This window comes from Mesoplodon bidens, assembly GCF_964165515.1.
Source record: "Mesoplodon bidens genome assembly, chromosome: X".
NCBI classification, from domain to species: Eukaryota; Metazoa; Chordata; class Mammalia; order Artiodactyla; family Ziphiidae; genus Mesoplodon; species Mesoplodon bidens.
In genome coordinates, this window is record NC_138163.1 from 77904343 (window position 1) to 77927980 (window position 23638).

Genomic DNA, 23638 nt, shown 5'->3' on the forward strand with positions numbered 1-23638 from the left:
TCTTTTTCTTTTTTTTTTTTTTTTTTTTTTGAGGGACGAGGGCCTCTCACTGCTGTGGCCTCTCCTGCCACAGAGCATAGGCTCTGGACGCACAGGCTTAGTGGCCATGGCTCATGGTCCCAGCCGCTCCGCAGCATGTGGGATACTCCCGGACCAGGGCACGAGCCCGTGTCCCCTGCATTGGCAGGCATCTCATAGATTTTGGGTCATTGTGTCTCCATTGTCATTTGTTTCTAGGCATTTTTTGATTTCCACTTTTATTTTTTCAGTGTTCACTTGGTTATTAAGTCGTGTATTGTTTTGCCTCCATGTGTTTGCATTTTTTACAGATCTTTTCCTGTAATTGATATCTAGTCTTATAGCATTGTGGTTGGAAAAGATACTTGATACGATATCAATTTTCTTAAATTTACCAAGGCTTGATTTGTGACCCAAGATATGAGCTATACTGTAGAATCTTCCGTGAACACTTGAGAAGAAATTGTTTTCTGTTGTTTTTGGATGGAATGTCCTATAAATATCAATTAAGTCCATTTTGTTTAATGTATCATTTAAAGCTTGTGTTTCCTTATTGATTTTCATTTTGGATGATCTGTCCATTGGTGAAAGTGGGGTGTTAAAGTCCCCTACTATGATTGTGTTACTGTCGATTTCCCCTTTTATGGCTGTTAGTGTTTGCCTTATGTACTGAGGTGCTCCTATGTCGGGTGCATAAGTATTTACAATTGTTATATCTTCTTCTTGGGTTGAACCCTTGATCATTATGTAGTGTCATTCTTTGTCTGTTGTAATAGTCTTTGTTTTAAAATCTATTTTGCCTGATATGAGAACTGCTACTTCAGCTTTCTTTTGATTTCCATTTGCATGGGATATCTTTTTTCATCCCCTCACTTTCAGTCTGTATGTGTCCCTAGGTCTGAAGTGTGTCTCTTGTAGACAGCATATATACAGGTCTTGTTTTTATATCCATTCAGGCAGTCTGTGTTTTGGTTGGAGCATTTAATCCATTTACATTTAAGGTAATTATTGCTATGTATGTTCCTATTACCATTTTCTTAATTGTTTCGGGTTTGTTATTGTAGGTCTTTTCCTTCTCTTGTGCTTCCTGCTTAGGGGAAGTTCCTTTAGCATTTGCTGTAAAGCTGGTTTGGTGGTGCTGAATTCTCTTAGCTTTTGCTTGTCTCTAAGGTTTTAATTTCTCCATGAAATCTGAATGAGATCCTTGCTGGGTAGAGTCATCTTGGTTGTAGATTTTTCTCCATCATCACTTTAAATATGTCCTGCTACTCCCTTCTGGCTTGCAGAGTTTCTGCTGAAAGATCAGCTGTTAACCTTATGGGGATTCCCTTGTGTGTTATTTGTTTTTTTTTTTCCCTTGCTGCTTTTAATGTTTGTTCTTTGTATTTAATTTTTGATAATTTGATTAATATGTGTCTTGGCATGTTTCTCCTTGGATTTATCCGGTATTTGACTCTCTGTGCTTCCTGGATTTGATTAATGATTTCTTTTCCCATATTATGGAAGTTTCAACTATAATCTCTTCAAATATTTTCTCAGTCCCTTTCTTTTCCTCTTCTTCTTCTAGGACTCCTATAATTGGAATGTTGGTGCATTTAATGTTGTCTCAGAGGTCTCTGAGACTGTCCTAAATTCTTTTCATTTTTTTTTCTTTATTTTGCTCTGCAGTAGTTATTTCCACTAGTTTTTCTTCCAGGTCACTTATCCGTTCTTCTGCCTCAGTTATTCTGCTGTTGATTCCTTGTAGAGAATTTTTAATTTCACTTATTGTGTTGTTTGTTCATCATTGTTTGTTTGCTCTTAAGTTCTTCTAGGTCCTTGTTAAATGTTTCTTGTATTTTCTCCATTCTCTTTCCAAGATTTTGTATCATCTTTACTATCATTATTCTGAATTGTTTTTCAGGTAGCCTGCCTATTTCCTCTTCATTTGTTAGGTGTGGTGGGTTTTTGCCTTTCTACTTCATCTGCTGTGTGTTTTTTTGTCTTCCCATTGTGCTTTACTTATTGTGTTTGGGGTCTCCTTTTTGCAGGCTGCAGTTTCGTAGTTCCCGTTTTTGGTGTCTGTCCCCAGTAGCTAAGGCTGTTTCAGTGGGTTGTGTAGGCTTCCTGGTGGAGGGTACTAGTGCCTGTGTTTTGGTGGATGAGGCTGGATCTTGTCTTTCTGGTGGACAGGTCCACGTCTGGTGGTGTGTTTTGGGGTGTCTGTGGCCTTATTATGATTTCAGGCAGCCTCTGTGTAATGTATGGGGTTGTGTTCCTGTCGTGCTAGTTGTTTGGCATAGGGTGTCCAGCACTGTAGCTTGCTGGTCGTTGAGTGGAGCTGGGTTTTGGCATTGAGATGGAGATCTTTGGGAGATTTTTGCTGTTTGATATTACATGGAGGTGGGTGGTCTCTTGTGGACCAGTGTCCTGATCTTGGCTCTCCCACCTCAGAGGCACAATCCTGACGCCTGGCTGGAGCACCAAGAACCTGTCCTGCACATGGCACAGAATAAAGGGGAAGAAAAAAAGAAAGAATAAAATGAAATAAAATAAAATAAAGTAAAATAAAATAAAATAAAGTTATTAAAATAAAAAATAACTATTACGAAAAAAATTTTTAGGTAAAAAAAAAAAGGGACAGACAGAACCTTAGGACAAATGGTAAAAGCAAAGCTGTGCAGACAAAATCACACACAGAAGCATACACATACACACTCACAAAAAGAGAAAAACGGAAAAAAAATATATATCGTTGCTTCCAAAGTCCACCTCCTTAATTTGGGATGAATTGTTGTCTATTCCAGTATTCAACAGATGCAGGGTACATCAGGTTGATTGTGGAGATTTAATCCGCTGCTTCTGATGCTGCTGGGAGAGATTTCCCTTTGTCTTGTATGTTCACACAGCTCCCGCGTTCAGCTTTGGATTTCGACCGGCCTCTGTGTGTAGGTCGCCTGAGGGCGTCTGTTCTTCCCTCAAACAGGACGGGGTTAAAGGAGCAGCTGATTCGGGGGCTCTGGCTCACTCAGGCCGGGGGTAGGGAGGGGTACGGATGCGGGTCGGGACGTTGCACCAGCCTGAGGCGCGCCGTGCGTTCTCCCGGGGAAGTTGTCCCTGGATCCCAGGACCCTGGCAGTGGTGGGCTGCACAGGCTCCCGGGAGGTGAGGTGTTGATAGTGACCTGTGCTTGCACACAGGCTTGTCGGTTGCTGCAGCAGCAGCCTTAGCGTCTCATGCCTGTCTCTGGGGTCTGCTCTGATAGCCACGGCTCCCACCTGTCTCTGGAGCTCCTTTAAGCAGTGCTCTTAATCCCCTCTTCTCGCGCACCAGGAAACAAAGAGGCAAGAAACAGTCTCTTGTCTCTTAGGCAGCTCCAGATTTTTTCCCTGACTCCCTCCTGGCTAGCCGTGGCACACTAGCCCCCTTCAGGCTGTGTTCACACAGCCAATTCCAGTCCTCTCCCTGCGATCTGACTGAAGCCCGAGCCTCAGCTCCCAGCCCCCACTGCCCCGGTGGGTGAGCAGACAAGCCTCTCGGGCTGGTGAGTGCTGGTCGGCACTGATCCTCTGCGGGAATCTCTTTGCTTTGCCCTCTGCACCCCTGTTGCTGCACTCTCCTCCGTGGCTCCAAAGCTTCCCCCATCCACCACCCGCAGTCTCCGCCCACGAAGGGGCTTCTTAGTGTGTGGAAACCTTTCCTCCTTCACAGCTCCCTCCCACTGGTGCAGGTCCCATCCCTATTTTTTTGTCTCTGTGTTTTCTTTTTTCTTTTGCCCTACCCAGGTACGTGGGGAGTTTCTTGCCGTTTGGGAGGTCAGAGGTCTTCTGCCAGCATTCAGTAGGTGCTCTGTAGGAGTTGTTCCACAGGTAGATGTATTACTGATGTATTTGTGGGGAGGAAGGTGATCTCTGCATCTTACTCTTCCGCCAACTTGAAGCTTCTCCCTGATTCATTTTGCTTTATGTTATTTGGGTTTTTTTGGATTCGTTTAGAATATGTTCTTTTAGTTTGATATTCCTAAGTTTGATAGTGAATATGACGAGATGGTAGATTTTTATTTTTCCTTTTGGCACTCTGTGTACTCTTGTAATATGAGATCTTTCATCTTTAATCTTGGTGTATTTAACCTTATTTTTTTAAATATTTTTTCTCAACATTTTATTTTTTCTTAGCATCATATTAAATAGATGTTAATATACTTTTATGTTTATTTATCTTTTGTTACATTAAAAATATAATATTGCTACTCTTTTAAAAATCCTTATTCTACGATGTACCTCCTGCCCCAGACTCTTCCTTCCTAGACTTTTATTCTTTTTTTTAACATCTTTATAGGAGTATAATTGCTTTACAGTGGTGTGTTAGTTTCTGCTGTATAACAAAGTAAATCAGCTATACATATACATTTAACCCCATTTCTCTCCCTCTTGCATCTCCCTCCCACCCTCCCTATCCCACCCCTCCAGGCGGTCACAGAGCACCTAGCTGATCTCCTTGTGCTATGTAGTTGCTTCCCACTAGCTATGTATTTTACATTTGGTAGTGTATATATGTCCATGCCACTGTCTCACTTTGTCCCAGCTTGCCCTTCTCCCTCCCCGTGTCCTCAAGTCCATTCTCTACATCTGGGTCTTTATTCCTGTCCTGCCCCTAGGTTCTTCAGAACCTTTTTGGTTGTTGTTTAGATTCCATATATGTGTGTTAGCCTACAGTATTTGTTTTTCTCTTTCTGACTTGTTTCGCTCTGTATGACAGTCTCTAGGTCCATCCACCTCACTGCAGATAACTCAGTTTCATGTCTTCTTATGGCTAAGTAATATTCCATTGTATATATGTGCCACATCTTCTTTATCCATTCATCTGTCGATGGACACTTAGGTTGCTTCCATATCCTGGCTATTATAAATAGTACTGAAATGAGCATTGTGGTACATGACTCTTTGAATTATGGTTTTCTCAGGATATATGCCCAGTAGTGGGATTGCTGGGTCATATGGTAGTTCTAGTTTTAGTTTTTTAATGAACCTCCATACTGTTAGACTTTTATTCTGTCTCCTGCTTGCCCCATTAGCTGTTGCTCCAGGCATGTGCAGGTAGTGTATGTACTTTATATACTTTATGTAGTTTATATACTTGCAACAAACAACACCGAACACAGCTTCATCCTGAAGAGAGTTCTGAACGTTGCAAAACGAGGTAAGCCCCTGAGCCAGGTGTTCAGGAAGCTGCCAGACAAGTCAGAAGACACAATCACAATTCTTTGAGAACAAGGCTTACATTTCCCCCTCTGGTAGCAGCCAGCCATACCAGGAATGAGAGATACCATCTATCCCCATAGCTACCTCTGATCTGGGGAATGGGATATGAGAGGTGAGTATGCACAAATGTCGTAATGCTCTCTGCTGAAATTTAGCAATTTCTTTCCTCTTTATGTACTCCCTGGTTGTTATATGTTTTTTATTAGATTCCAGAGTTCTAAAAATTGTTTTTGTCAGTTTTTTACAGCTTAATAATTGTTTTAGTGGAGGTACACTTTTTTGGAGTTTCATACTCTGCTGCTTTTGGTGATGTCACTGTTTGTATTTAACATCACAATTGCATTGATACTTTTACCAAAAAACAAACAAACAAACAAACAACACCACGTCTTCCTTGTTAATAACAGAAAAAATTAACCTAGGCATTTCAAGGTTATCAATCAGGAAGAGTAAAATCACTAGGTCCAGTGACATTGTTCGTATTGTTAGTATTGATAATGTTAGAAATGTCCATCTCCATTCCACCGTTCACTAGCTGTATGAACTTGAGCAAGGCAGCCTCTCTGAGCCTCAGTATCTAGTTTGTAAAATGGGAATAATAATAATAGTAGATACGTTGTAGGATTGTAGTGAGAATGAAATAAGATAATGTTGTGTTGGGCGGAAGGCCAGCCAAATAATGATTGCTTAGTGAACGGTAACTGCTGTGGTTCTTACTAAAAATGATTATAGTATAGCTGCTTCTAATCCATGTTGCATCATAATGCAAAAATACCTTAGCAAACTAAGATCCAAATTAAAATATGAAAAGTGGATAAAATATTGATACTAAACTACCCTGGCCTTCAGTGAATCTGCTATTCTGTTCTGGGCTAAGCATCTCCAGAGATGAACTAAAATTGAATGGTATTTTTGGGTGGATGATGGTAGGAAGGCCGTTAAGCTATATCTTACCTTTGCATTTGCCTTGCTGTGATATTTATGCCTGCATCTGTTAGCTTTGGACTATAAACTCCTAAAACGTGAGGAACACTTATTTAATTTTTTTGTTGTGTGCACTATGTAAGTTAAAAACCTTTTTATATTTCAACAGTGTATCCAATTTGAGAAGGTTGATATGGCAATTTAGAGCAAGGTTTGTTTACTCTTGAAACATTCTTAGCGTGACTTTAAGGCTCTAGGTGCTTCTCTTGAAGGCATTTAGAAAAAATATACTGCTCATAAAATACTTCTAAGAGAGCTGTCAAGTTTCTTCCCAGGATTATTTGAAAACAACTGTTCTAGTCATTGTATGAATTATGGTCACCTTATGAATTTTCAAAGTGCAATTGAAAAGAAGAGTGGATATTTTTAGAAAAAACGCTTGACAGGTTTTCAGGGCTCAAATAGATAAATGAGAGGCAGCAAAATTAAGACATTTTTGTGTATATATTTTTGAAGGGGCGCAATATCTTTTGAAAAGTTTCCTTTTGTTTTCATTTGAGAAACTAAGTCAATTGTTTTGGACAATAATTGTGTTACCAGAAATACACATTTGTGTTCTATATCTTGTCTCTGTTCAATAAGACCATGAGGAGATAATGGAGTAGAGGTTAGCAGCCTTCTCAGGTTTGAGTGCCATTAGCAGTACTAAACTAACAAAAAAAAAAGGCAGAAGAGAAAGAGAAATCTACGAACACATAAGAAGAGAGCAAAAGGGGGTAGCAAAGAGATAAAGAGGAGTTACCCATGTTGAGGGGAGTGGCACATTGCTATCAGCCTGAAATGTGCGTGTTTACCTACCTCTGCAGCAGAAATTAACTTATAGCATGCTAGAAAGAGACTATGGATAAGCCAAAAGGAATTTAAAATGCACAAAACCAAATACCTTCTTCAAAATACCTTTTCCATCTAGTGCTCAGCAGGAACTCATTAGGTATCATTTGTAAGCCCTGGAGTTGAGTTTATGTTTATATTAGTACTTTCAGTATGTACCTGTGTTAATAAGCAAATATTATGTCACACATTTCCTACCAAAGGACTGCCTGTTACTAGATTTTGTTGGAGTGCATATAAAGAAAGCTAAAGTATTTTGAATATGACCTGCATAGGTGAGCCTTGCAGAATGACCCAAGTAAATGAAAATCCTATCTTGTACGAGTTTAGGGTAATTTTCCAGGTAATTTGGTCATCAGTGGCAATCTGATACATCTGTAAAAGGCAACAAACATAAATGAGAGCATTTACAGAAAAGTATAACTAAACAAAGTGGCAGGTCTGCTACTGATTCAAATGGTCCAGCTATGGAACTTAAAGTTAGGAAATGTGCTTGAGAGTTTTCTTCTACGTCCATATTAGTAAACATAAAGACTGAAAGTTGAAACTGTAAAGTAGCAAAAAAAAAAATAGGTCCAATTCCACTTTCTCAACTTCTTTCACATTATCTCAGCATTCCAGCTGCAGTGTGAAATGTATGGTAATGTCTCCATTCTGTGCACAAACACAATAGGGCTAGGAATCTTAGAAGCACTGAGAGATTCATACCAATTTCGTAAAGTTCTAATAAACGAGCCCAGTGAAATAATTCACTATTAAATGTGTCTAAAATATGCCCTTGGTGAATTACTCTTAGTGTGATAAGGTTCTCTTTATGCATTTCCCCCCTAATATCATGATTTAAAATGAAATGGTTCTGAAAGATTTTTTTTTTTTTTTTTTTTTTTTTTGCTGTACGTGGGCCTCTCACTGTTGTGGCCTCTCCCGTTGCAGAGCACAGGCTCCGGACGCGCAGGCTCAGCGGCTATGGCTCACGGGTCCAGCCGCTCCGCGGCATGTGGGATCTTCCCAGACCGGGGCATGAACCTGTGTCCCCTGCATCAGCAGGTGGACTCTCAACCACTGCGCCACCAGGGAAGCCCTCTGAAGGTTTTTGTTGTTGTTTTTCTTTCTTTTGTTTTTTTTTTTTTACATTTTTATTGGAGTATAATTGCTTTACAATGGTGTGTTAGTTTCCGCTTTATAACAAAGTGAATCAATTATACATACGTTCCCATATGTCTTCCCTCTTGCATCTCTGTCCCTCCCACCCTCCCTATCCCACCCCTCTAAGTGGTCACATCTCCGGGCTATTGTAAATAGAGCTACAATGAACATTTTGGTACATGACTCTTTTTGAATTATGGTTTTCTCAGGGTATATGCCCAGTAGTGGGATTGCTGGGTCATAAGGTAGTTCTATTTGTAGTTTTTTAAGGAAGCTCCATACTGTTCTCCATAGTGGCTGTACCAATTCACATTCCCACCAGCAGTGCAAGAGTGTTCCCTTTTCTCCACACCCTCTCCAGCATTTACTGTTTCTAGACTTTTTGATGATGGCCATTCTGACTGGTGTGAGATGATATCTCATTGTAGTTTTGATTTGCATTTCTCTAATGATTAATGATGTTGAGCATTCTTTCATGTGTTTGTTGGCAGTCTGTATATCTTCTTTGGAGAAATGTCTGTTTAGGTCTTCTGCCCATTTTTGGATTGGGTTGTTTGTTTTTTTGCTATTGAGCTGCATGAGCTGCTTATAAATTTTGGAGATTAATCCTTTGTCAGTTGCTTCATTTGCAAATATTTTCTCCCATTCTGAGGGTTTGTGGCACATATATACAATGGAATATTACTCAGCCATAAAAATAAACAAGATTGAGATATTTGTAATGAGGTGGATAGACCTAGAGACTGTCATACAGAGTGAAGTAAGTCAGAAAGAGAAAGACAAATACCGTATGCTAACATATATATATAGAATTTAAGAAAAAAAATGTCATGAAGAACCTAGGGGTAAGACAGGAATAAAGACACAGACCTACTAGAGAATGGACTTGAGGATATGGGGAGGGGGAAGGGTAAGCTGTGACAAAGCGAGAGAGAGGCATGGACATATATACACTACCAAACGTAAGGTAGATAGCTAGTGGGAAGCAGCCGCATAGCACAGGGAGATCAGCTCGGTGCTTTGTGACCGCCTGGAGGGGTGGGATAGGGAGGGTGGGAGGGAGGGAGACGCAAGAGGGAAGGGATATGGGAACAGGTGCATATGTATAACTGATTCACTTTGTTATAAAGCAGAAACTAATACACTGTTGTGAAGCAATTATACTCCATTAAAGTTGTTTAAAAAAATCAGAAATATAAGTGGTCACAAAGCACCGAGCTGATCTCCCTGTGCTATGCGGCTGCTTCCCACTAGCTGTCTGTTTTACATTTGGTAGTGTATATATGTCCATGCCACTCTCACTCTGTCACAGCCTCTCCCTCCCCCTCCCCATATCTCCAAGTCCACTCTCCAGTAGGTCTGTGTCTTTATTCTCGTCCCACCCCTAGGTTCTTCATGACATGTTTTTTTCTTAAATTCCATATATATGTGTTAGCATACGGTATTTGTCTTTCTTTCTGACTTACTTCACTCTGTATGACAGACTCTATGTCCATCCACCTCCTTTCTTTTTTTTTTTTTTTCTTTTTTTTGCGGTATGCGGGCCTCTCACTGTTGTGGCCTCTCCCTTTGCGGAGCACAGGCTCCGGACGCACAGGCCCAGAGGCCATGGCTCACGGGCCCAGCCGCTCCGCGGCATATGGGATCCTCCCAGACCGGGGCACGAACCCGTATCCCCTGCATCGGCAGGCGGACTCTCAACCACTGCGCCACCAGGGAGGCCCTCCTTTCTTTTTTAATACTTTTTAACATTGTCATTAGTTTTTATTGCCCTGAATTTGGCAAATGCCTTGTAATTCTTTGTTACTTTATTATCAAACAGCATGGAATTTCACACCACTTAGATGAAACATATGAAGCAGAGCACAGGTTTCATGATGACAAAAAATGTGATGATAAATGAGTTTCTTATATGAATGGGGAACAAGGTCTAAACTTTCTTCACAGAAGTTGCCTAAACAAACATAAAAATTATGAAGAGTTTTTGCACAAACTGCTAAATAGGCCTTGCTGCTGGTGTTATGCCCTCAGAGATGTAAAAATTTGGTAGATTAAAGGAAAACTGGTTGAGGAGGGGGGGAATTCTGTGGATAATTTTTGTTCATGAGTTGATTTTCTGTGATGGTGACGGTGGTGATTTTTTTGTGGAGGTGTTTTGTTTTGCTATGGCGTTCTCTGAATCCTTAGAGGCTGCAGGGATTTTAGAAATCATCCAGAGCAGGAGGTGGCTGTAGGGAATTTTAGAAATCATCTAGAGCAGGAATCAGCAGTCTGTGGCCATTGAGCCAAATTCAGTATGCCACCTATGTTTGCAAGGCCTCTGTGCTAAGAATTTTTTTACATTTGTTAATGGTTGGGAAAACAATCAAAAGAAGAATTTTTTTTTGTGACAGATGACAATATGAAATTCAAATTTTAGTGTCTGTAAATAAAGGGTTTTTTTGGTTTGTTTGTTTGTTTTGCGGTACGCAGGCCTCTCACTGTTGTGGCCTCTCCCGTTGCGGAGCACAGGCTCCCGACGTGCAGGCTCAGCGGCCATGGCTCATGGGCCTAGCCGCTCCGCGGCATGTGGGATCTTCTCGGACTGGGGCACGAACCCGTGTCCCCTGCATCAGCAGGCAGACTCTCAACCACTGCGCCACCAGGGAAGCCCTGTAAATAAAGTTCTCTTTGAGCACAGCCACACTCATTCATTTGTGTGGCACAAAAACAGCTGTGGCTGTTTTTGTGCCACAGTGACAGAGTTGAGTAGTTGTGACACAGATTATATGCCTGCAAACTCTAAATTATTTGCTTTCTGGCCCTTTAGAGAAAAAAAAAATTGCCATTCCCTGTTCTGGAGGCATCAAATTTTGTAGCAATGTAGTTCAACCTGATGGTTTTGTTGTTTAATGAATGAATACTTAGGTGATGCGAGCTGCCCAACATCCTTAAGCTATTTATTCATTTATTCATTCATTCAACACACATTTATTGAATATCTAACACAATTAAAGAAATCCTTTTATCCTTCAACTTACAGTTGAGAAATATAATTTCAAAACCTAAGAAGTCAGTCTAACGTTTTCTCTCCTCTCCCTCTCCCCCTCTTACCCCTCAGGTCCCCCACCCACCTCACCCCTTACTTCCTCTCCTTTTCTCCATACCCCTCCCCCCCACAGCTAGTTTCTAAGAAGTTGGGAAGAAAACCAAGTTTAAATAACATTTATTTCAGACTTTTAAACTTTTAAAGTAAGTTAAATGTAATTTTAAATTATAAGTTTATCTTTAAAAATGTATCAAGCGGAGGCTTCCCTGGTGGCGCAGTGGTTGAGAGTCCGCCTGCTGATGCAGGGGTCGCGGGTTCGTGCCCCGGTCTGGGAGGATCCCACATGCCGCGGAGCGGCTAGGTCTGTGAGCCATGGCCGCTGAGCCTGTGCGTCCGGAGCCTGTGCTCCGCAACGGGGGAGGCCACAACAGTTAGAGGCCCGCGTACCGCAAAAAAAAAAAAAATATATATATATATATATATATATATATATATATATATATATATATATATATATATAATAAAAATGTATCAAGAGCTTAATTTTAAATGTTTTAGGTTTATAATGATCAGATGATAACAATATTCATGCATGACTTGTTTGATACTGTTAAGCATTACATGCATCATGGATAGATAATTGTAAACTTAGTTCTGTTTCCAAAGCCTCAGGAATGCAGAATATATAATTGACTGCAAAATCCCTGATGGGTTGACAATTTATAAATTGCTCTTTAATCTCTGTTTATTATTAGGTAATTCTTCAAGTGTCATAAACACTGAACATAACTTGTATTATGAAAGCTAACTGTTCTAAAAAAGGATGCAATCATATTTAGTAATCACTAAAGAGTTATTTAATAGGATTATTTTTAGTAAAATTGAATTTTTACCTTAAAGGAAAAATACAATTGTAATGGAATAGGTTTTTATTTTATTAGCCTCTGATGCTTGAATCTTAGTCTCATTTACGTGGAGGTAGTTCTGTCTGCTAGATTGATGGTTTTAGTGCTGATAAAATTTTTGTAAATAGTAATTGAATGTTTACACAAAGCAAGATATTGTGCCTATGCAATTGTCTGTCGAGGATTAATATTTTTATTAATTAGTGGACAGATAGTTCTGTTCTAGATAAGAGCATACATTATTATGCTTGGATGCCACAGATGACTTTTAGGTTCTTCCAGAATTTCTTCTTTTTTAGGTAAAATAAACATGACTCTCCAGTGTTTTAACTTACATGCCTCTTCAAATGGACTGGCAGATTGTCATTTTCAGAATACTGCATTTGTATGGTATCTGAACAGTAGTCATGTCTGTTATTTTCAGTAATATGTTTTATTTCTGTGTGTGTCTTTGGAAGGATGGTGTTATAAATAAATTCAGAGGCTAGATTTATTGAAGAAATAAACACAAGCTTCTCAGTTAAGATTTTTAAAATCCAATTAATAACTGCAGCATTTTCATTTTATTCCATAAAAATCACAGAATTTTAGAGTTGAAAGGGACCTTAGAGAGCATCTAGGCCAACCCTCTAATTTTAAAATCAAGTTTCAAAGAATTAATCATCTTGTTTTCCCTTGTTGCCCTCTTCCATTTAAGTTTTTTGTTGTTGTTGTTGTTTTTGCTATAAACCCCTTCCTTCAGAGTTTTAAAAGTAGAGTTAATCCCTAACTTACAAATATATTGTGTTTCAGAAGTGTTTGTAAGTCTGTTGTTTAGAAGTCAGAACATTTTTCTCCATAGAAACAATATTTTAATTAGTGGTGGGACTAGCCCTCAAAAGGAGTTAACACATTATGTGACTGTTGTTTTTGTTTTTGCTTTTGCAATGAAAGATGTTTTAAATGATCAATGCTGATTTTCTCTGGGGAACAGGAAGGAGATTGCATTGTAGAGGAGCATGTCAGGGGCTTTCTTTTTATCTGTTATTTCTTAGGTGGGGTAGCGAATACATACTGTGTTCATTATATTGTTTTCTGAACTTTTTATATGCCTGATATAGTTCATAATTTTACCATGCTATCTTAGTAATAGAAGTTCAGTTTGAGTGTGAACATTTAAAAATTATTTATCTTGAATCCTGATGCATAATGGAAACATGGTTTGATTAGAGAAGGATAAAGAGATAGCTAGAAATTTTGAAGGGGTTTTATGAGTACTTTCAAGTGCTTAGATTTTTTGATAAATTATCTTTATTTTGACCAATATCATTTTAGAAAGTATGTTTATGCTGTTAATTTAAGTGTGTCACCAACATTTATCTTTTACCTATTGGCCATATATAGGCAACGTTTCGAGAGAGAATAAAGCCAGGTGGATAGTCATTGTGAGATAACTGGGTAAATTTTGAAAGGCAAAGAAGATTAAATTGCATATGCATGTGCAGACATATGCGAGATCTTGCTTGAAATAGTTACTTGAACTGGGGGCTTATGAAAAATAGGAAAATGAGGGAGTAAAGCTTGTATGAGGTCTGAGTAGGGTGAAAGGCAGTGAGGAAAACAATTGAGTTAAGCACCAGAAAGGTATCATTGACAGTAGAAGGCTTATAGAGGTTTGAGGATACATGGCATGTTGTAGGAGCTTGGGTTTGGCAAGACAGTGTGCAAATAGCTATTAGTATTTTTGAAATTTTTATAATTGAGGGAATGCCTTATGTATTTACAAGTATACGTAAACAGAAACTGCTACCATTCATTACATTCTAGAAAGCAACTGAGCTAATTTTCTCAGTAATTTGGTTAGCTTTTTTGTGTGTATGGAGGTTGTTTTTTGGTTGATTTAATTTTTGCTCTTTTGCAGTATGCAACATTGACTTTTATATAATGACATTAATCCATTTGTACAACTCATGTATAGCTTAGGGAAAACCTAAGTACTACCTGCCTTTTGAGAGATTCTTGACCTAAGAAGCAAATTTTTCTTCACTAAATTGATGGTGCATTTTAGAAGGATGTGTGTCCATTCTACAGATGTCTATTTTTTATTCTGCTTTCTTTCAACTCTACTTCTGGAATATTATCAAGGCAAAAAATTGGCCCAAGAATCCATCACCTGGTTACAAACCTTGGCGAAAGTGATCTTGTGACCAGTGTCTAAATTTAGCATTCACATTAAGACTAAAGAGGGAGCACACACAAGGTAGAACATAATAAAATACAGTAAAGAGAAGAGTGTTTGGAAAGAGCATAAAGCCATTTAAGAAAGAAATGGGGTTAAAGACTTCATCGGAGGCTTTCAGAAACAAAGAGAAACCTATAGAGAAAGAGGGCAAAAAGAAAGTACAATTTGACACTTTTAATGGGTAATATAATTTACTTTATATCTGGACCACACATTTTATTTTTTACCTTTTCAGGTATGTATTAGAAACATAACCATCTTTCTAATATTGGCTATGGTTTTACTTTTATATATGTTTATGGACAATAAAAGAAATCTATGAACATTAACTGTCCACTCTGAAACTTCTTCCCTCATTTTTTTTTCTCTTCTGCAGGTCTCAGAGTCATTAAGACAAACCACATGGCAGAGACTAGGAAAAGGCAATTCAAGACAGTTATTAGACGCTACAAGGGTAAGATGAAGCAGACACTTCTACATACAGCTAGGAAAAAGGTGTAAGCCCTTAGAGCATTTTCCAATTTATACTACATATTTTATATTTTCCAAATAATTTCCCTTTTTATTTTTTTTCTAAGTACTGGCAAGATGAATAAGAAGATATGTTTTTGCTACTGGAAATGGAGAAAGAAATCTTGATATTTTTCTACTCCTGAAGAAATCTGTCTGAATCTCTTGAGATCAATGCCAACTAGAGTAATGTTTTTAGAAAGCTTTTATAAATGTAATGGCAGCTTGTTGACGCTTAAATTTATCCTGGTAATTTGTATGTGATATATGGAATGCTGTACATTTTTCAAGTGATTAAAGTTTCTTTACCTTAGAAGATGTTCAAATATCAGAATATCAAGGGACCGTAAGTTTATTAGAGCCTGTGGGGTAAAGTCATGTGAGTTTACATGTTGATGAGGGTTATTTTTCATTGCTAATGTAAGTGAAAGACGCCTTTAAAAATTCTCAGTGCTTTAAAATGAGACAAATAAATCTCCAAGATAGAAAGACTAGAAAATTAGAAGACAGTCTAAGTCCTGAGTACTTCCTTTATTTTTTCTTTTTGATTAACAGTTATTTGCCATTAAGGTACAAAGCATTGTTCTAATTTATGCAGAAGCTGTAGAAATGAATTAGATTTTCCATTATTTAATTAAAGTTTTAAGTTAAGGTGCTCCATCTTCTCATTGTTTATAACACCACTGTATATTTATATTTTAATCTTTTGCTGTGTTGAAGACCTCATTATCTTGTGTGTTATTTACTAGACCCCTTGATGTAACATTGCTCAGTCTTTTAGAGGGAAAAAATGTCACAAAGTGACATTGTCACACTAAGTATTACCTTTTGATGTTTTCCCTTTCAACATGCTTTAAGATTGTTGATCCAAAGATCAGTAACCCATTTATGGCAATTACTTTTTTGGGTCTCAACTGGTGAGAACAAGAAGGCACTTTTGCTTTCTGTAATTCCATTTTCATAGCTTGGTCCAGAGCTGATAACTCTTAGGATTCAGTATTGATACACGTTTGTGTTTGTAAAAAACTATGCCCTTGTTCATTAATTATTGATTATTACGGCTACTGAAGAAGCATTATTATGTCCATGTAGTTAAGTAATTTTTGAGGAAACACTTTAAAATTAGCAAGCCTAAATTTTAAGCCTAATCTTTACTATCTTTTCAACTATTATATTTTCTCAAATGATTTACTTTTTATATTTTTCTAACCTGAGCAGTAATCTAGGGCCTTTTAAAAAATTATAATAGGCAAGATATTTGCATATTTTCAAGACTAGTTGGAAAATTTATAGATAGCTTTGTTTTATAAGCTAATTCAACAAGCCCATGTACAAGACACTGTGGTATGGGCCATGGGAGATACAAGGCTAAAAGAGACTGTCCCTAATCTTAAGAATTTACCATATAGTAGTAAGGACAAAACATGTATGCAGATTACTCTAGCATAAGATAGACTGTGAAGAAGTAAATTGTACTTTGTTTCTAAATATATATATTTGTAAGCCAGAATAATAAGAAAAAGAATCAGTTATGTAAGAACTATATTAAATTGTAAAGCAAAAATGTTATACACGTGGAAAACAAGTGGGATAGAATTAATTAACTGTATTATATACTTGCCAATGTTAGAGTTATGGCCTACACAGTACCTTAGTAGCAAATGATGGTAAGAAAGCTGGTATAAGTCAAATAGAAGTATATTACAAGTTAAATCTTTTAAACATTAATTTTAAAAACTATTTAGAGAAAGTAACTTCTGTATGAGTAATTTGTTATATCTCAATATTCTTTGTATAAATGTATCTGTAAGTTTATTATGAAGGTGTTTTACTTAGCTATGCTAGGCTCAAAGGTATGCCTCTGAATTTGTTGGGGGGGACATCCATTAGATCAGATTTTTAAAGATCTGAAATTCTTTAATAGCTAATGGATGGCTTGGTATCATCTTCAACTAGGTTCTTCAGGTATGGCCACTGATAGAAAAGAGAACATGTTGGCATGGTCATGCAGGAGGAGGACTCCACACAGACCCGAAAGAAGGGGTAAGAGACAATAACAAGTACCTGGAAATTCTTATAGCTGATTGGAAGATAGATAAATTAAAGATTGTTATATTACAGAATATTTTGATTGACTCATGTAACTGCAGGTTTTCTAATATAAAACCATATGAATTGACAATGGTTATATAGATGAGATTTTCTCAAGCTTAAGACAAAAAATATTGTGATTGACTAAAAAAGAAGAAGAGTTAGTTACCAACCTAAATATTTTAGTTCTTTATTTTAAATAGCATTGGTTGCAGTTATTTGTTATATAATCTAGCATTATATATAGATAAATTACATTTAGCTCTTACAAGTAATGTGTATGTGTGTTAAGGTTAATGTTTTCCCTTCTATACTCTTGGTTTAAAGAGATTCTAGAATGTCCCCTAGCTTCATGGTAAATCCTCCATTTACCTGATCCATTTATTTAATTATCCATATTCTTTATGATTGTCATTATACAGACAAGCTAAACAGTAGGGCCACTGAAATCAAAAGATTTAATTGCACTACACTTTTTCTAAGTGAGTGAAACTGTCATTGGAATACTGTTATACAATTCTCCATCTGGCCCTCTTTCTCTAAGCTTGCCTTTATTTTCTTCCTCTAACTTCACCCAACCAGTATATGCATGGTATCTCTAAGTAGAAATGATATTTTCAGGTTTATTGGCAAGTGAACAAATTTTATGTAAAAGTGCTCTCTAAATTGTAGAGAGATAAATAAATTTTATTTTATTGGTGCGAGGTGATTGGTAAGAAAACCTTTCCAGGGCTTTTCTCCCTGTTTCTTTAATCCCCCATGTAGCTTCTTTCACAGAACTCAAAACACATCACATTCATGTTTCTATCCCATTTTTACATATTAACATTTGTCCTGGTTGTCTTTAGAAACAACAAAGTATTATAAAATAGAATTTTAAAAAATTAATACAAATACTGAAATTTGTTTATCCATATATTATGGATATATGGATATGGCATGATATCATATCGTTAGCATGATATTTGTCAGCTTTCAGGATTGTCACGAAGGCCTCTTAAGGATAGTTTGTAAGTAATGCTCTAAACAGACCAAAAATATGTTGACTAATACAGGAAAAGCAGTCTTAGACTCAAGCAATATAAACTTCAAGTTAGATTCTTTATTCTCCAGTAAAATAAAAACAAAGCAAAAATCATTGTAAATCTTTATATTTGATCTCTTCTTTATCGTTTGTTCCCTGCCATCTTTGTGTTACTTTAGCCTCATTAGCTAAAAAGAATCATAGAATAATAGAGCATGAAGGCTACACCAGAAAAGAGGCAATATGGAGTTGAAGTTAAAAGCCTGAGCTCTGGAGCCAGACTGTCTAGATTTGAATCTTGGCTCCATCGTTTCCTACTGGAATGACCATGAGCAAGATACTTAATCTCTGTATGTATCAGTTTCTTCATCTTTAAAATGGGGCTGATAATCATAGCAAAGGGGATTTGAATGAGTTAACTCTTCACACCATGCAAAGCTCTTGAATAGTGCCTGTCACACAGTAAGCAGTAAATATTAGCTGCTATTACTGTAATGTGAGATTAAGTCCTATACTCTGCTCTTGTCCATTCATTTTATTTTATTTTTATTTTATTTTTATTTTATTTTATTTTTTTTATTAGTTTCTGCTTTATAACAAAGTGAATCAGTCATACATATACATCTGTTCCCACATCCCTTCCCTCATGCATCTCCCTCCCTCCCACCCTCCCCATCCCACCCCTCCAGGCGGTCACAAAGCACCGAGCTGATCTCCCTGTGCTCTGTGGCTGCTTCCCACTATCTATCTACCTTACGTTTGGTAGTGTATATATGTCCATGCCTCTCTTTCGCTTTGTCACAGCTTACCATTCATTTTAAAAGTATGTATTATTGAATACCTGCGTTGTGCATAACTCTATGTTAAGTAACTGGAGATACAGTAATGAGCAAGACACAGTCCCTGCTGTTCAGAAACTTAACAGTTTAGATGACAGAATATCTAAACTACCATGTAGAAATTTTATCACTCTGACAAGTTATAGATTTTACCTTATAACCAACTGAAACTTTTACCACTTTACTTTCTATGCATTTCTACTTGTATGTTCTTAAGCATTAATAATGCTACTCAGAAGGTATTTAAATCATTTGTTTATCCAGTGTGGCTATAGTAAAGGGGTTGTGGAAAAAGAGTGGCAGTTTCAATATTTGGAAGCTCCTGTTGTTAAAATAGATGAATTAAAATAAAGTCTTACTTGTTTTATAACAGAATCTTCAGATTTTTTAAGGATTTTGGAACTTTGCTCCTGCATTTAAACTTTATTATGTGCCTCCTTGGGAGAAGCATCTGTTAGTAAATTTAGATAATCCTGTGCTCATAATAAAAACACGAATAATGCAGAGCTTAATATAAGGACTGCTTCCTAGACTTTGCTTGACATACTCTTTTTTTAATGTTAGAAACATATCCTCATTGATTAGATATTGCCAGAAGCTAGTAGTATTGAAAGAGAGATTAGCATTTACTAGAGCAATCAGAGGCTTTGATATAGATATTGATATAATCAAAGAAGTGAAACAGCAACTTAGAGTATTAAAAAATGGAGGATTGGAGAGAAAATGGAATAATAAGCCTCCAGGCTTGTTAAAATGAGTGGACACACAGACCAGTGGACAAGAATACCTGTATGACATGGAGAGGCCATTTTTCAGCTCTGATTACATCCATCATCAAGCAGCCTTATGATCTTTATTTGATTTCTCAAATTGACTTCCCTTTGAGATAGAGAATTCACTGAGTGGCCAATGTGAATATCAGTCAACTTGGTAGTTTTTTTAATTATAAATTATTAAATTGACTGTTGGGTTCAAATCCATCTTATATATAGAATAAGCCATTTTCTCCTAGGGCCTTTTCACTGCCAGGTAAGCTTTTCATTGCAGTTTCAGACCAACAGAGCTTAGAAAACAAACTTCGAGGTATAGAAAAAGCAACAATAATTGCAAAGCTTTTCCTGACAATTAATATATCTTTCCTTTCCCACCCATAAACTCATTATGCTTATATCCCCAATAATGTGGGAAAAGTCTTTCACTTACTTTCTAGATTTTTCCATTAGATATCTACTCAAATTTCTTATCTTTTGACCTAGCTTTTATCAAGCCACTGTTATCCCTAACAGTATTGAAGTAGTGGTTAAAATTATTCCTTTAATTGCAGTTAGTTATCTTTAGCTTGGATTGAAGAGACAGTTTTTGGATGGTTTGAGTATCCTTGAAATTGTGGGCATTTCCAAAGTCTCTGCTAAATTAGTTCTTTAGAGAGAAAACATTCAGCCTATAGCCCACATTTATACAAAACAAATAGCATCCAAAATTTTTTGGTATATTTTTTTTCTTCATCTCCATAAGTTTTGCCCCCAAGTAGTTTCCTTCTAAACCAATCCCTTGATTTTGTGAGTTAGAACATTTCTTGCTAGTGAAATTTAGAATGTCTCTAAAACCAGAATTCTTATATAAATTCACCTTGCAAGAAAAGGTGATTCTGCTACCTTTATCAAAAATCTTTTTTTTCTTACACTTTCATTTTCCTATCGAAGCCCAGTGGGCTCCACTCCCTTGAAATGAGTGGATTTTTGGTAGAAAAAATTGTTCTTGCTTTAGTGCTAAATAGCCAGTGCTAAACAGCCTTTTCTGGTGAGAAATATGAAATCACTGACTTGAGAAGCAAAATGTATTCAGTTTATCAATATACAGTTATCTTTAATATCTGAGAATTCTACCAGGTGAGCTGCTCCAGGTATGTTTTAATTTTTTACTTGTCCTTTTTGTGCCCTGTCCACATGGTTGTTAGCTATAGGTATTCACTTAGAGTACTTATGACTATGAGCAACTGCATCTTTCCCTCAGGTCATGCTGTTGAACTGAGCAGTGCTGCATATAAGCAGTACAGTTTGTGGCTTTCCAGTTATACACTATTGGGTCAGGTACTTCCAGTGTTACTTTCGTGTTTGTTTTAGGCCTACTGTGCTGTTTCAGTTCCCTGTGTACAAGTAGATATTCCTTTCATTATTTTTTTCTTACCTGCCCAGCCTCATAAAGCTTATTAAGCTATATATTAATACCAAATAAATAAATATTTAAAAATCCGTGTAAAGTTGTGATGACTTAATAAATCAAGCATTTAGGTGTTCCTCCTGGAACTTGTCCTCATGTGTTTAAGAATAGTTAATTCATTAATTGAATAAATATTTATTGGGCATTGTTTCTAGTATCAATCAAGTTTCTTCTCTGGTACCTGCTGTTTTCTTTTTGTCCAGCTTGTTTTCACTTACTTTCATCTCTTCTATGACAGCTCTCTGATGTCTCCAAACCTTTTCTTCCAAACTCATTTCTAGGGGAAAAAAAAATTCAGTACAGTTTTGTTATCATTCAGAGATCTTAGTGAGCCAATTTGAATTCCTTCTTTTGTTACTCTTGTGTTTTTATTCTGAATCTAATTGCTTTCCTTTATTATGGCTAGCTAATTCCAGTATATAGTTGAGACCTTTCTAAAAACTTTTATTCCTCATACTAACGTAGTAGTAGTTTTACAGTGTAATGGGGCTTAAAATATCAGTTTCATGGTTTGAACTTGAGGCTATCTAGCTACAGCAAGAAGGCCACATTGTATATGATAGCAGAGGAGGAAAGTAGATTGACTCCTACTTTTACAGGCTTTTTAATATTTCTGTAGTGTTCATTTTAGAGAACTTTTGTTATCATGATGTAGTAATCACAGTTATGTTTTTAAAACAACTTCTAAATTCTGTGTACTGTGAAAATTATAAAAGTTAAAGAATTTCATAAAATTTCATATTTTCTGTTTATGTGTAAGCAAGGCTTAAAGAAAAACTACTATGATATCAACTGTTGATTACTTCAGGAATTTTGACCCTTGAGAAAGGACTTTCTTTTCTTAAATCATTGGGTTTTTTTCCCCCTATACTATAATATAATTACTCCTTACATAGTGTGTTTTCAAATAATTCAATTTCTTGTCATCCTCCTTGATCATTTCCTACATTTCTCACCTTTTCTTTACGAATGTGATCTTAAAATGGTGTATATGCTATTTGTATTGCTTAGCCTGAAATGGAAAGATGAGTTGATGTGAAGATGATATCTGATTCAGTCTCAAGCTGCGACTGGTCTCTTTTCAGCTTTAGATAAGTCTTTTGTCTTTCAGGATTACCATTGGGTGTCCAGTATGAATTAACTGTGGTGATTTTGAAAGGGGGTATATTATCTTTGAGGATCTGTATTGAGGCCTTCAATTTTACTTTACTCTTGTGCAGCAGGAATAAGTTGGTTTAAAATACTTTAAAAATGTGCCTCAGCCTCTGAAATGCCTCTTGATTTGGCCTGCTCTTTAAAAAAGACGTTGTTTTTCAAACTTTGTAGTTTATCTAAACTATAACTGAAAGACATGTACTTTACAGACTAATGGACTCATAATGCATGATTACACAACTTTAGAACCCATTTTGTTAAATGAGGTGGTGACATTTTATGCACTATTAAGCCAACTAGAATAATTTTCTTGCTCTTAGCCATAACTTCTCTGTGTCCTTATTGAAGAAATATTGGGGTGTGTTGTAGAAGGTTTTTGACAAGAGAGAGTGTTTCTAAAGATATGTGGAAACAGGGCCTTTTTGCTATTATTCCATCAAGAAAAATAAGACAGACGAAACTTGTGAAGTGGGGAAGTAGTTGAAATGTCGCAGTTTGTGTTATATCAAATTATATTTGTTTAGTATTAGTTCAATTGGAAAAGTGAATTTTAAAATTACAGCTTTATTCCCTTTTTAAAGATACCCTACCAGTTATGAGAGCTCATATGTGTGAGTGTATGTGTGTATAAAATAAAGCATTAAGAGCTGTACTTTCAGCATTTCATGTTTTTGCAATCCAGTGTATTTAAAGCAGCTCAAGAAGGTAGTCCTGTTTTCAGTACAATATGAACAGTTTTATTTCTGTTACTGTTGACTCAATAAACTGAATAAAAGAGACTAGAAAATAGTTTACTGAGCCTTGGATGGAATAACTATAATATAAAAGCTACCCTGTATAATATAATGTGTTGTCCTGGGTTACTTATATGTTGACAGTTTCCCCCCATTCTTTGCTGTGCAAATCTACTTGAAATTGTCTAACTTTTCCCCCCAAAATAAATTAAATTTTCTTCTTATTATATGTGAACTACAGAAAACAAGAAAGCAAAAAGAATATAAAAAATCATCAATGATTCCATCTATTCACAGCTACTGATGTTAACACTTTGGGGGTATTGCTTTCCAGATCCATTTGTATGCATGTGTAAACTCATACACACATAACTTTTTTTTCTACAAAATATGTTTTGTACTCTGCTTTTTTCACTTAACATGTTTCTGTGTCACTGCATATATTTCTGAATGGCTATATTTTGCTGTATGCATTCGCTGTAACTTGTTTACATGATTCTCCACTGTTGATCATTTAGCCTAAACCCAATTTTTCCCCTATTAAAACAGCGTGGGAATAAACATCCTTATGGCTAAATTTTTCATCCCTTTATTCAATAAATATTCGTTATTCGTTGAGTACCTTTACTGTGTGTCAGCCATTGTGTTTGGTATTGGGTTACAACAGTGAGCACAAAACACAAAGTTACTAC

General features: G+C 36.7%; 1 protein-coding gene across 2 annotated transcripts in view; it reads left to right on the top strand.

The window, feature by feature from the left end:
- Positions 1 to 23638, top strand: part of ABCB7 (ATP binding cassette subfamily B member 7) — a 147374-nt gene that overhangs the window by 41566 nt on the left and 82170 nt on the right. For both annotated transcript variants that reach the window (XR_014014274.1, XM_081222734.1), the window contains exons 2-3: positions 14750 to 14827; positions 16840 to 16926. Coding sequence is in view for 1 of the 2 variants with exons in the window: in XM_081222734.1 (XP_081078860.1) it covers positions 14750 to 14827; positions 16840 to 16926 (165 nt within the window). In the remaining variant the exon portion in view is untranslated. The remainder of the gene's footprint in view (positions 1 to 14749; positions 14828 to 16839; positions 16927 to 23638) is intronic.